Raw genomic sequence first — 12,734 nt, forward strand, 5'->3', positions numbered from 1 at the left:
ACATATGCTGCTGGTGTAACAAAACTAATGAAACCTCTTTGGGGGCAACTTGGCAATATCTATAAAAATTTAAAAGATACATACCCCTTGGCAGAGCAATTCTAACTTTTACTTTATTCTAAGATATCCTTACAAAAGTCCTCCAAATCAAACCTAACAAAGACATTCACTCAGCCTTCTTTCTCGATTAGACAATCCAAGTATCCACCAAATAGTTACAGAAATTATTATATCCCTACAAAGAAATACTAAAAAGCTCTTGAGAAGTGTAAGAAACAGCTGCTGTGCTACTGTAGGAAAGCCATGGAGACAAGCCAAAGGTAAGGTACAGAATGGGGGGTCCGTAAGATCCCTATAAGAACACAGAAGTGCTAGCATGTGCATAAAAATCTTTTTGGAAGGAATTGTAATAAATTATTAATAGCATGACCTTTCTAAGTAAGATTAAGAGCAGAAAGGGAGGTAGAAAGTTACTCTGCAACATGCACCTTGTCTTACTATTTAACTTTGTTTCTTTCTCTTTCTTCCTTCTTTTCGATCTCAGGTATACTAAGAATTGTGACCAATCCCACTCTGTACTTGATGCACTCGCCCCACTGGACCATGCTTCTCTTCACTTAGTCAATTACTTTTTATTTTCACTTGAGGAAGAGTGGGCCTGAGCTAACATCTATGCCAATCTTCCTCTATTTTGTAGGTGGGATGCTGTCACAGCATGGCTTGATGAGTGGTATATAGGTCCACACCCGGGATCCGAACCTGCAAACCCCAGACCACCAAAGCAGAGTATGCGAACTTAACCACTACACCACCTGGCCAGCCCCCTCAATTACTTTTAATCATGTAATAAGGACCCATTAACCCACCAGCCACAACAAAACTAGGATCTTGACAATAAGCTATACCTAACCAGCCACACGATCTCTCTGCCTCTTCACAACCAAAGTAACTCTCAAAACAGAACCTGTGGGCTGCAGGTTCATGAAAAAAGTCCCTAAATTAATGGGCTAACAACAGATCCATCTACAGAAGGTACAAATAAACAACAAAACAAATCCAAAGGAAAAGGAAGGAAACAATTAAATGAGTGGAAATTTCTATTATAAATATAGATGAAAACTTCTAAACAAAGTATCAGCAACTTGAATTCAACAGTATAGAAAAACTACGAGGTACTATTGGGTGTTCCCAGGTATGCAGCTACGATTTAACTTAAGAAAATTTCATAAATGTAATTCACCACATTGATAGATTTTTTTAAAGATGTAGAAAAAGTTTTTGGTACTCAATATCCAAGCATGATTTTAAAAGTCAGAAAACTAGGGAATAGAAGAGGATTTTTGTTACTCTGATAGAGAGTATTAAAAAACTAATAAACATAATCCTAAATGGGGAAATATTGGAAGCATTCCCTTCAAAATCAAGAATGATCGTGAAAAGCAAATACAAACTAGACAGAGAATGATAAGCGCATATGTGGTAAATTGTTAATACTTGGGGCATCTAGGTAAAGGGCAGACGGAAATTCTGTGTATTACTTTTGCAAGATTTTCTAAGTTTTAAATTATCTCAAACTGGAAAGTTAATAAAATAATAAAAATAAATAAAACCAAGAACAAGGATGTCCACCAGTATCACTTCCATTCAACAATGTACTAGAAGTCCTAACCAGCACAATTAGACAACAAATTTGTGGCCTGAGGATCAAAAAGGAAGAGATAAAACTGTTATTTGCACATTACATGACCTACAAACTACTAGGAATAAGAGGAGAGCTTAGCAAGGTGACTGTACCTAAGGTGCAATCTTCAGCTAGATGCCTTGCTGTATACCAGCAGTGAACAACCAGACATGGTAATGAAAGAGAAGACAACGTTTACAACGGCATTAGAGAGAATCATCAGTTTTCTAGGAATAATCCCACAAAAGATGGCAAGACCTTTACAGGAAAAATACAATTCCATTGAGTTTTTTTTAAAAAAAACTAGATGAACAGAGAGAGAGAGACTATATTTGTGAATAGGAAGGCATAATACTGGGAAGACATCAATTCTCATCATCTACAGATTCAATGCAATTCCAATTAACATCCCAACAGCATTTTTCATGAAATTTGATGATTCTGAAGTTTATATTGAAGAATAAATGGTCAAAATTATCCAGAATGCTTCTGAAGTAGAGGAGGTTAGAGGAGAGGCTTGTCCTACCAGTTTCCAGGATTCATGATGAAACTAGGTACTTAAGAAGCGTAGTAGAGACAAGCGGAGGAAAGGCATAAATCAAGAAAGAGATTCCACGTACACGTGAACTCTGGGATGTGGGTGCCAGATTTGTAGAGAAAGAAAGGCTTATTCAATGCCTAAATCTAGGAAAAAATGAATAAACATACGAAAAAAAGATGACATTGAATCTCTATTGACACCATTTATTTAAAAAAAAATTTAAATACAAGAAAAAAGCCAACTCCAGAAGAAGTAAGGAATTAAACATCAAAAACAAAACTTAAGCTACGACTTCAAAACCTAAGTAAATATATTTTAGACTGCGAGATAAAGGTAGGTTTCTTAAAATGCAAAAACGATTAAGCGGAAATATAGGATATATAGGAAATACAGGAAAATATATTTACAATACACACACTAACAAAGAATTAGTATTAAGAATATACAAAGAACTGCAAAATAATAAGAAAAGCACAAAGCACCAAAAAATGGACAAATGGCATCTACAGACATTTCACAAAAAGGAAATACATTCAGCCAATAAAGACATGAGATATGTTCAGCATTATTAGAGATAAAGGAAATACCAATTAAGATGATAATGAGATGCCATTTTACACACATTCAAATGACCAAAAACAGCATTGACACTGGAAGGAGGATGTGGACACACGGTCTCCACACACTGCTGGTGAGAGTCCATCAACACAGCATCTGGAAAAGGCTTTGCAGTCTCCCTGAAGCTGAACATTTGCACACCCAGTGACTCAGCAATGCCACACCTAGGTTTACACTCAAGAAAGAGAAGAGCACAGAAACGCTCCCAGCAGCATACACAAGTTTTTAAAGGGGGGAATCCTGGAAACAACTGCAATGTCCCTCAATAGGACAGTGGATAAAACATTGGGGTGTTTTCACACAGTGAAAGATTAGAAAGGAGACAAAATAAATCAATTACAGCAACTTGTAATATGAATGAATCTTAGCATATCACATTAAGTAAAAAAGGAAATTCCAGAATATATTACTTATAGCATGATACTCTCTTTATCAAGTTAAAAACTATTAAAATAAAAATATGTACTTTTTAGAAATGCATGTACAATGAAACTGTGTAAAAAGAAGAGTATGAGGAACATAAGATTCAGGACGACTGAATCTTCCAAACAGATGCATATGTGCATGTCAGTGTACATTTTTTAAACGTGTCAACAGATGTTACCTGGGTGATGAAATTATGAGCCATTTTCTTTGTACTAATATTTATAAAAACTGCCACTTAAATATCTATATTTTTTGAATCACTTTGAGATTTCTTTTATGCAATCTTATTTATAAAAACCCACATGTCACTTTCTGAACATTCATTCAAATATTTATAATTAAAACATTTGTTTTATGTGAAAAAAATCATATACTTTGTTTCAATTCAATGACAAACTTGTTAGGCCTCAATTTTCAAGAAAGTACTGGGACATTAAAATTTGTAAATGCTAAAAAGCACCATTAAGAAGGCTTTGTATTTAGAACTTGATAAAACCCTATGTTAGAAAAGTAAAACAATTTTTAGAAAACAATGAGAAGAATGAAAAAAAGCCAGTTAAAAATATACATACTGGGGGGCTGGCCCCGTGGCCGAGTGGTTAAGTTCGCGCGCTCCGCAGCAGGCGGCCCAGTGTTTCATTGGTTCGAATCCTGGGCGCGGACATGGCACTGCTCATCAAACCACGCTGAGGCTGCGTCCCACATGCCACAACTAGAAGGACCCACAACGAAGAATATACAACTATGTACCGGGGGGCTTTGGGGAGAAAAAGGAAAAAAATAAAATCTTTAAAAAAAAAAAAATACGTACTGGATACTAACATTTATATGTAAAATTTGTAATATCATAATACACATCTACATATGCATATGCATGTAGAGATGCAGAAAAGTCTAGATGGAGTCAGTCCTATTCGAGAGTGAATCCCTACTAGAGGACAGACATTGAGGCTGCAGCAGGCAGACAAGACACAGAAAGAGCCTGCCTTCAAAGTGCATACATTCTAAAGGGAAGAGGACAGGACGTTGAAACCCCCCAAAAACATGAAAAAACAAAAGGTAAGTTTAGATAAATAAGGCAAGGTAAAGGGACAGAGAAGCAGGGGGCAGCCACCTTAGATGCGATGCTCAGGAAAAGCGTCTCTGAACTAGAAAGCTGTGAGCATAAGGACAGGAAGAGCTCAGGTCAGGGAGAGGGGGCTGTGCATCCAGGGAGAGGCCATTCCAGTGGCCTTGAAGAACAGTGGTCTGCACTTTCTGATAGGCCCAGTGATGTGAATGGAGGGAGGGGAGCAACCTGAGAGTGTTTTTTGTTTGTTCTAGTGTTTAAGGATCCCTCTGGATTCCTGGTAGAGAATGAATCTTACCGGCAAGAGTGAGTAACCAGAATCCTGCAACGGTCCCAAGCCTGAGGGTGTACCCTGCATCAAGCCGAATGAAGGGGTCAGATTCCTGCTACATTCTCTCTAGACAGGTGGTTCTCAATCAGGAGCAATTTGCTCCCTCAAGATATTTTTCAATGTCATGACGAGGTTGTGGGGGAGAGTGACTGGCATCTAGTGGGAAGAAACCAGGGATGCTGCTAAACATTCTACACTGCACAGGTAGCCCTACAACAAAGAATGGCCAGGGCCACACTGTTGATACCATAATGCACAGCTGAGAAACTTGCTCTAGACGCCGTCCTTGGTGACTCATGCCATCTCCTGGTTTAATTTACTCTATAGAATATGGAGACTTCCACATTTGTATTTCCAGCTCAGATCTCCTTCCACCTGAACATCTCCACTTCGATGACTATTAGATACCTTAACCTTAACACATCCTACACCATGTCACAAACCACACCTGATCCATTAGCAAACCTTTTGGCTCTAACTTCTAAATATTTCTATAATCTGATCACTTCTCAAGACATTGTCCTCAACTTCTCTCACTTCCCATGTGCACATGCAATTTATTTTTAAATCTTGCATGTTCCATCTTTAAAACAGATTCCGAGTCTGACGTTTTTTCTCACTGCCTTACCAAGCCACATCTCTGTCACCTGAACTATGCAGCAGCCTTTCATTGCATCTGCTTGCACCCTTGTTCCCTTCAGCCAATGGCCCCTATTCAAATATAAGTCAGGACTTTCCATCTCACCCAGAGAGGCCGACCTCTGACCTCTGAACCCTCACACCACTGCAGCAACGCAGGCCTCCCTGCTGGCTCTCCAAGACTGCAACGCCACCCACCTTCCCACACCCGTTTCTGTTTGCTCTTCCTTGTCTGCATCGTCTGCTGGGATACAAGCTCCTGTCCATTTGGCTCACTATGTCCCAGGAACAGCATGAGGAAGGCACCCTGTAAGCACCTGCTGACTGAGACTCTGGAGGCAGAGGACGTGCAGACCACGTGGGAACAGTGACCAGAGGCTCAGCAGGGCCCCTTCCTACTCCCCCTGCCTAACAGTGTGATTCCAGCCCATCCTCTGGGCCCAGCCTGGGGCTAAGGCAGTCACAAAAAGCAAAGTCGAGTCTGAGTACGCCCCTACAGATAAGCACAGGGAGGACATATTAAAGGGAAATTTCAAAACAAGTATAACCACCTTAACTCAAAAATTTTCATTTCCTTCCAGTTTCTCTTCATACGTATAAATTTTACATGATTGTGAGCTGTATCAATAACTTTTCCTTTAAACATTCCATTGTGTCTCTACAGCCTTCCCAATTACATTAACAGCAATATAATATTCCATCAAGTTGCTATACCATAAAGCATTTAAGGATTTTCCTATCACTGATCATCTGTGATTTTTCAATTCATCATGACTTTACAAAACACTATTAACATCTTCATAAGTGATAATTACTATGAACTCATCCATTCATTATTCAACAATATTGAATATTCAACACCACCTAATACATGCAAAGCAGTGTCCTCTCTTTAGGTAAAGCCCCATAAATAAGATTCCTGGGTCCGTGGCTAACAATAGTTTTTGGTCTTTTTGACCAGCCTCCCGTGCCAAGGTGGCCAGCCCAGTGCTCAAAAAATTAACGCTAGTTCCTTCAGGCTGCATTCCCTCACACCGAGGGTCCCTGACACCTTCTTCTGTGCCCTCCCCACTACCAGCTTGTATGAACCATCATCGTCACCATCCAATTCAGATGCATCCCGCCACCCAGCCAAGACTCTGACCACCCTGTGGGCTCAGCCCCATGTGCACATTCCCTACACTTTCCAACTACAAAAACATCTCCTGGTGAGTGTCCATCCAACAACTGTATTTAAAAGAATACCTAGCACAATCTCTATCAGAATCTCAGATGACTTCTTTGTAGAAATTCCCAGGCTCACTCTAAAATTCAGATGGAAACTTAAGAGACTCAGAATAACCAAAATAACCTTGAAAAAGAACAAAGTTGAAGAACTCACACTTCCCCATTTCAAAACTTACTACAAAGCTACAGTAATCAAGATAACGTGGTACTGGCATAAAGACAGTTATCTGATCAATGGAACATAACAGAGTCCAGGAAAATAAACTCATATATCTATGGTCAACTGATTTTCAACAAAGACACCAAAACCATTCAATAGTGAAACAAGAGTCTTTTCAACAAATGGTGCTAGGACAACTGGACAGCAACATGCAAAAGGATCGAGTTGGACCCCTATCTGACACCACATACAAAAATTACTTAAAATGGATCAAAGATCTAAATATAAGAGGTAAAAAAATACTCTCAGAAGAAGACATAGGCATAAATCTTCATGACCTAGGATTTGGCAATTGCTTCTTATATGACACCAAAACCATAAGCAATAAAATAAAAATAAACTGGACTGTACAAAAATTAAAAATGTTTGTGCTTTAAAGAATACTATCAAGAAAGTGAAAACACAATCCACAAAAAGGGAAAAAATATTTACAAGTCATATATCTGATAAGGAACCTGCATCTATAATATATAAGAATCACACACAATTCAATAAAACATTTTAAAATGGGAAAAGGATCGGAATAGAAATTTCTCCAACATGAAAATGACCTACAAGCACAAGAAAAAATGTTCAACATCATTAGCCATTAAGGAAATGCAAATCAAAACCACAATGAGATAGCACTTCACACTCACTGGGATGACTATAATCAAAAGATGTGCCATGACAAGTGCTGGTGATGGTACAGCGAAATTGGAGCCCCCGTCCATTGTTGATGGGAATGTAAAACAGTGCAGTCACTGTGGAAGACATTTTGGCAGTTCTTCAAACGGCTCGCTCTTCTTGAGACAACTGTGGATTCACATAAAGTAAGATATAACACAGAGAGGCCCTGGGACACTTTGCCCAGTGTCTTAGTTTCCCAGGGTTGCCGTAACAAAACACCACAAACTGGATGGCTTACAACAAAATAAGCTTGTCTTATCTTTTCACAGTTCTGGAGGCGGGAAGTCCAAAATCAAGGTGCTGGCAGGGCCATGCTCCCTGTGAAGGCTCTAGGAAAGAATCACTCCTTGCCTCCTCTGGCTTCTGGTGGCTGTGGCAATCCTTGACACTCCTCGGCTTACAGATGCAGTGCTCCAATCTCTGCCTCTGTTGTCACATGTCCTTCTTTCCTGTGTCTCTGTCCTCTCCTCTTCTTATACGGACACCAGTGACTGGATTGAGGACCCAACCTAAATCCAAGATGATTTCATCTCCAGATCCCCAATAAATTACATCAGCAGAGATCCCATGTCCAAATAAGGTCACATTCCAGGGTTCCAGATGAACACGAATTTGGGAGGATGATATTCAATCTATCAATATCCAGTTTTTCCCAATGGTAACATTTTGCAAAACTATAGTATAATATCATAACCAGGATACTGAACTGACATGGATGCTGTTGATCCAAAAAGCCTCAAAGTGAGCTCATTCAGGAACAGCCAAAAGAATCCCAATTCAGGATGTACCTGCTACTTACACCACAGGCAAATCCGGAAAACACAGGAGGGAGCTGCCTTTATAGAGAAAAGGAGAAGAGTGAGGGGCTGCTCTAAAGGAAAGTCCATTAGGGGAGAGGAACACATCAGGGCAGGAACGTCTCTTCATTGGCTGGGCTGCAGCATTTCTGATTGGCTGGGCTGCAGAGTTGCTGATTGGCTGTGCTGCAGCATTTCTGATTGGCTGGGCTGCGGAGTTGCTGATTGGCTGTGCTGCAGCATTTCTGATTGGCTGGGCTGCGGAGTTGCTGATTGGCTGTGCTGCAGCATTTCTGATTGGCTGGGCTGTTGCCCCGTAGGAGAGAAGTCTTCCCTCAGTAGTAAAGTAGTACTTCCTGGCCGAGATGCAAGTGGTGAGATAAATGAGATGTTCTGAGGCCACAGCCAACGGGATTTTCTGATGGACTGACTGAATGTGAGATGTGAGAAAAAGAGTAGAATATGAATAATTCCTTGCCAGCATTTTTACAAGGATAAAGGTAAATTTTTATATTACTTTGGGAGAACTAACATCTTTATGATGTCCAAGAACAAGCAGTGTCTTTCCACGGTTCAGGTCTTTTGTTTCAGGAGTGTTTTACACCATTCATCATATAGGTTTTGCACATTATTAAACTCATTTCAGAGTATTCTTTATCTTTTGTGTTGTTGTTGTAAACGCAGTTACTGTTTTGTAGATACAAAGCCGATTGATTTTTATACGACAATTTTACATCCAGTTCCTTAACTGAGTGATTTCATTGTCTGCATTTTAACACTGACTCTCAGGTTCTCCAGGTATCTTATCTCACTTGCAAATAGTTTTACTACCTATTTTCTAATTCTTTTGTCTTTAATAGTTCTCTTGTCTGTTAAATTGCTTAACTCCACCAATAAAATGTTAGAGATTAGTGGAGATGAAAAGCAGTCTAACTTTGTTACAGACATTGGTGGAAATGCCTCCAGGGTTTCCCCACAGACAGAGAGAGAGAGAGAGAGACAGGTAGAGAAAGAAAGGCAGGGAGGAAGAAGAGAGGAGTAAGATAGATGGGTAGGATGGATATGTAAGACAGACTGCAAGCTTGGAAGAAGATCTGGCCCCAGCTGAATCTTGAGACAACTGCAGCCACAGTGACATCCTGACTGGAGCCTTCTTTAAGAGACTCTGACCGAGAGGGCCCAGCCTGGGGTTCTGACCACAGAAACCATGAGGTAATAAATGTCTGTTGTTTGTTAAGTTGTTAAATTTCAGGGAATTTATTACACAGCAACAGATAAAATATACAAAAGTATATTTTAGCAAGCTATGTGTTCCTAGGAAAGTCTCCATTTCATCTAGGTTTTCACATTTATTTGCCAAGAACTGTACAAAATAGTCTCTTAAATTTTGTTATTCCACAAAGCAAGAAGGTACTCAGTGACTAATGGGGACAGGTCAAACAGACAGAATTTTGCTTGAAGGACTCCAATTAGCCAAATTTGGGATAACTAGAGCATCAAAAAGAAAAATGGTGAAACCAGGTCGTAACACATTTAATAAATAATAATTCATTCTACAGTAATACCAAAAAAGTGAAGGGGAAAAAGGGCAAAAGAAAGTTCTTTAAAGAAGAGTGTCAGGGGCCGGCCCAATGGTGCAGTGGTTAAGTTCGCACGTTCCGCTTCTCAGTGGTCCAGGGTTCACTGGTTCGGATCCCGGGTGTGGACATGGCACTGCTTGGCACGCCACGCTGTGGTAGGCGTCCCACATATAAAGGAGAGGAAGATGGGCACGGGTGTTAGCTCAGGGCCAGGCTTCCTCAGCAAAAAAGAGAAGGACTGGCAGTAGTTAGCTCAGGGCTAATCTTCCTCAAAAAAAAAAAAAAAGAAGAAGAAGAGAGACAGCTAATAAATGAGAAGGAATGACAGAATTACTTTATTGATTATAAAGTGGGAAAGGCACCTGCACAATGGAAAGATCTAGCAGACACCATCTTAACCAGCTGACCCAACTGTGGCTCAAAAATATTGGGACAAACTGACAAGTGACTCCTGATGTAATGAAAAAGCCCACAAGACGACCTGCATAGTATCCTTGTCAAAATTGCTTAAGCTGACTCTAATCATGAAGAAACGAAGCAGAGAGATCCAGATTGCAGGTCACTTTACAGAGCAAATGGCCTAGACTCTTCAAAAATGTCTGTGTCGTGAAAGATTTAATGGGCAGAGGGGCTGGGGCCCTGTTCTAGACTACAGAGGATGAAAGGAACAGGTCAATCAAATGCTACATGTTACTTGTGACTTATTTTTAAGTCAATAAAGGACACAGGGAAATCTGAACTTGAACAATATACTCTATTGTATAGATTGTTAACAGTACTGTATCAATATTAAATTTCCTAGATTTAGTTACTGTGCTGGTTATGTGAGAATTTCCTTGTTCTTAGGAGACAGACACTGAAAAACTTAAGAGTGAACGGTCATGACATCTCCAACTTACTCTCTAATGGTTCATTAATATCCTAACAACACATCACAGAGAGAGAGAAGCATGAATAAAGTAACTGATGAATCTAGGTGAAGGGTATATGACTGCTCACTGAATATTCTTTGACATTTTGCAAAGGTTTGAAATTTTTCAAAATAAGTTGGTAAAAAATCTTTAGAGTTACTACTATGACGTACAATTTAATTTTCAGCTTTTCATCATCCAAGTTTACATTCAGAACTTTAAGTTACTTTCTTGTTAAAAAAGCTAAAGTAAATAATGAAATACTTCACTGTGAAAAAAGATTACCTTCGTTTTTAATCAACAGATTCAGCAGGTCAGGTGATAAAGGCTGAAAAGCTAACAACAAACAAACCAGATTAAGTCCTCTTATAGAAACTACTACAACAGAACTGTCAGCACGGAAATTTCTCAATTAGTCCCATTTCTGCAAACAGCCTTCAGGACACAGTCTCTAACCAACAAGCAAAACAAGTCAAGGAATCTAATAAAAGACTCATAGGGCCAAAATGGTCACTGCAAAGTCCAAGAACAAAATCCCACGGGACAGCCCTCAGGTCTTCACAAGCACCAGATGGTCTCGTCAACCCACAACTTTACCAGGCATGGAGACTTGGTTTCCCAGCACACAGCAAATACAAAGGGGGAGAGCTGCTAAGAAAAGAAAGCAGGAGAGGAGGGTGCATCCACATACACTCCTGGAGGCATGGGCAAAGAGCCCTCCAGGCAGAGGCAGAGTGCAGGCCGGTTCATCTGAAAACAGCCAGGAGGCCACCGAGCCTGGAGGGCAGCAAGACTAGGGAAGTAGCAGGAAAAGACGGTAGTGAGCCCAGGGCCAGATGCCACCCAAGGCCTGTCGGCCATGGTGAAGAGCTGGGAAGCTACAGGGAGTCTGCACGCAGCAAGGAAACACTTCACAGACGCCCAGGCTCCTGGCAGAGCACAGGGGCCATGGTGAAGCAGGGAGAAGAGGCAGGCTTCGTCCCCAGCGACAACCCTGGTGGAGGACGTACTCTAAAGGTAGAGCCAAGAACATCTCCTGAGGAACACATTCTACAGACGGTGCTGCCACTGCAGGACGAGTGGCCATAGGAAGCAGGCTCAGAGGTCAAGTGAGAGCACAGGTTTCACACTGGCTTGAAGGTGGCCAACAGCCCTCCAAGCAGTCAATCCATCCCTAAACCTGGAGGCCAGGCAAAGGTGAGGCTGAGGTCAACACAGCACTGGCTAAGGTCACACAGAATAAGGACTCACAGAACAGGGGGAGCAAGACAGGGCCCTGGGGCGCTTCAGTATCTACAAGTCAGGCTCAAGAGGAGGGTTCTGCAAACAACACAGAGAAGAAAGGCCCAATGAGGTAGGAAATCACTCCTTTTTTCCTGAATTACTATGTCAAATGCTGTCGAAAGGTCTAGTAAGGAGGCTAAAAACTACCCAGTGGATTTGGCAACACCAAAGACAAGGGGAAAGGGCAGGCTTCGCAAGTCCTGGACACAGCAAAGGCAGAAGGAGGTCTCAGTAACTGGGATTCAATTTACAGAAAAGTAAGGAAGCATGCGAACAAAAACACCCCACGTTTTCAAAGCCAGGCTGAGAGAATGTTCAAGTAGAAAAGCAGCTAAGACATCTGATGCTCCAGCCATCTCTATGCTCAAGAGGTCAGTGGCAAAGCTGGACCAAGACTCAGACCTCCAGCTAAGCCAGAGCTCCTTCCCACACACACCTTGCAGGACTGCCGACACAAAGACAAGAGAACTGCAACATGAGCCCACAACTGCTCTGCTTTCTGGCGGCTCTGACCCACACATGTGCATCTACACTCAAGCTCCAAGTCTGGGCAGCCCTACGAGCCTGCTTTCCAGCGGCTGACTAGTCTTTCTACGCCCTCACTTCTCTCATCCACAAAGTGGGAGCATTCCTCCAGCCTTTCATTCAGTCCTCTTCCTCCTTAGCCTCTTTTAAGGATAATTAATCTCTCATCTTCTCTGCTAAATTACAGGATTCTCATCCTAGATGGCCCAAAGTTAA

The 12,734-nt window shown here is 41.1% G+C and overlaps 1 protein-coding gene across 12 annotated transcripts in view; it reads right to left on the reverse strand.

Moving 5' to 3' along the window:
- EHMT1 (euchromatic histone lysine methyltransferase 1) overlaps window positions 1–12,734 on the reverse strand; it is a 197,031-nt gene that overhangs the window by 147,605 nt on the left and 36,692 nt on the right. For 2 of the 12 annotated variants that reach the window (XM_070518209.1, XM_070518206.1), the window contains exon 2: window positions 3,839–4,023. The exons of 6 other annotated variants lie outside the window; for them this stretch is intronic. Coding sequence is in view for 3 of the 6 variants with exons in the window: in XM_070518203.1 (XP_070374304.1) it covers window positions 7,391–7,465 (75 nt within the window). In the remaining 3 variants the exon portion in view is untranslated. Of the gene's footprint in view, window positions 1–3,838; window positions 4,024–7,390; window positions 8,649–12,734 lie in introns of those variants that run through there. 4 more of the 12 variants (XM_070518203.1, XM_070518204.1, XM_070518208.1 and 1 more) reach the window with 3 other exon arrangements.

Source organism: Equus asinus, chromosome 10 (genome assembly GCF_041296235.1).
Source record: "Equus asinus isolate D_3611 breed Donkey chromosome 10, EquAss-T2T_v2, whole genome shotgun sequence".
In the NCBI taxonomy this organism is placed as follows: Eukaryota; Metazoa; Chordata; class Mammalia; order Perissodactyla; family Equidae; genus Equus; species Equus asinus.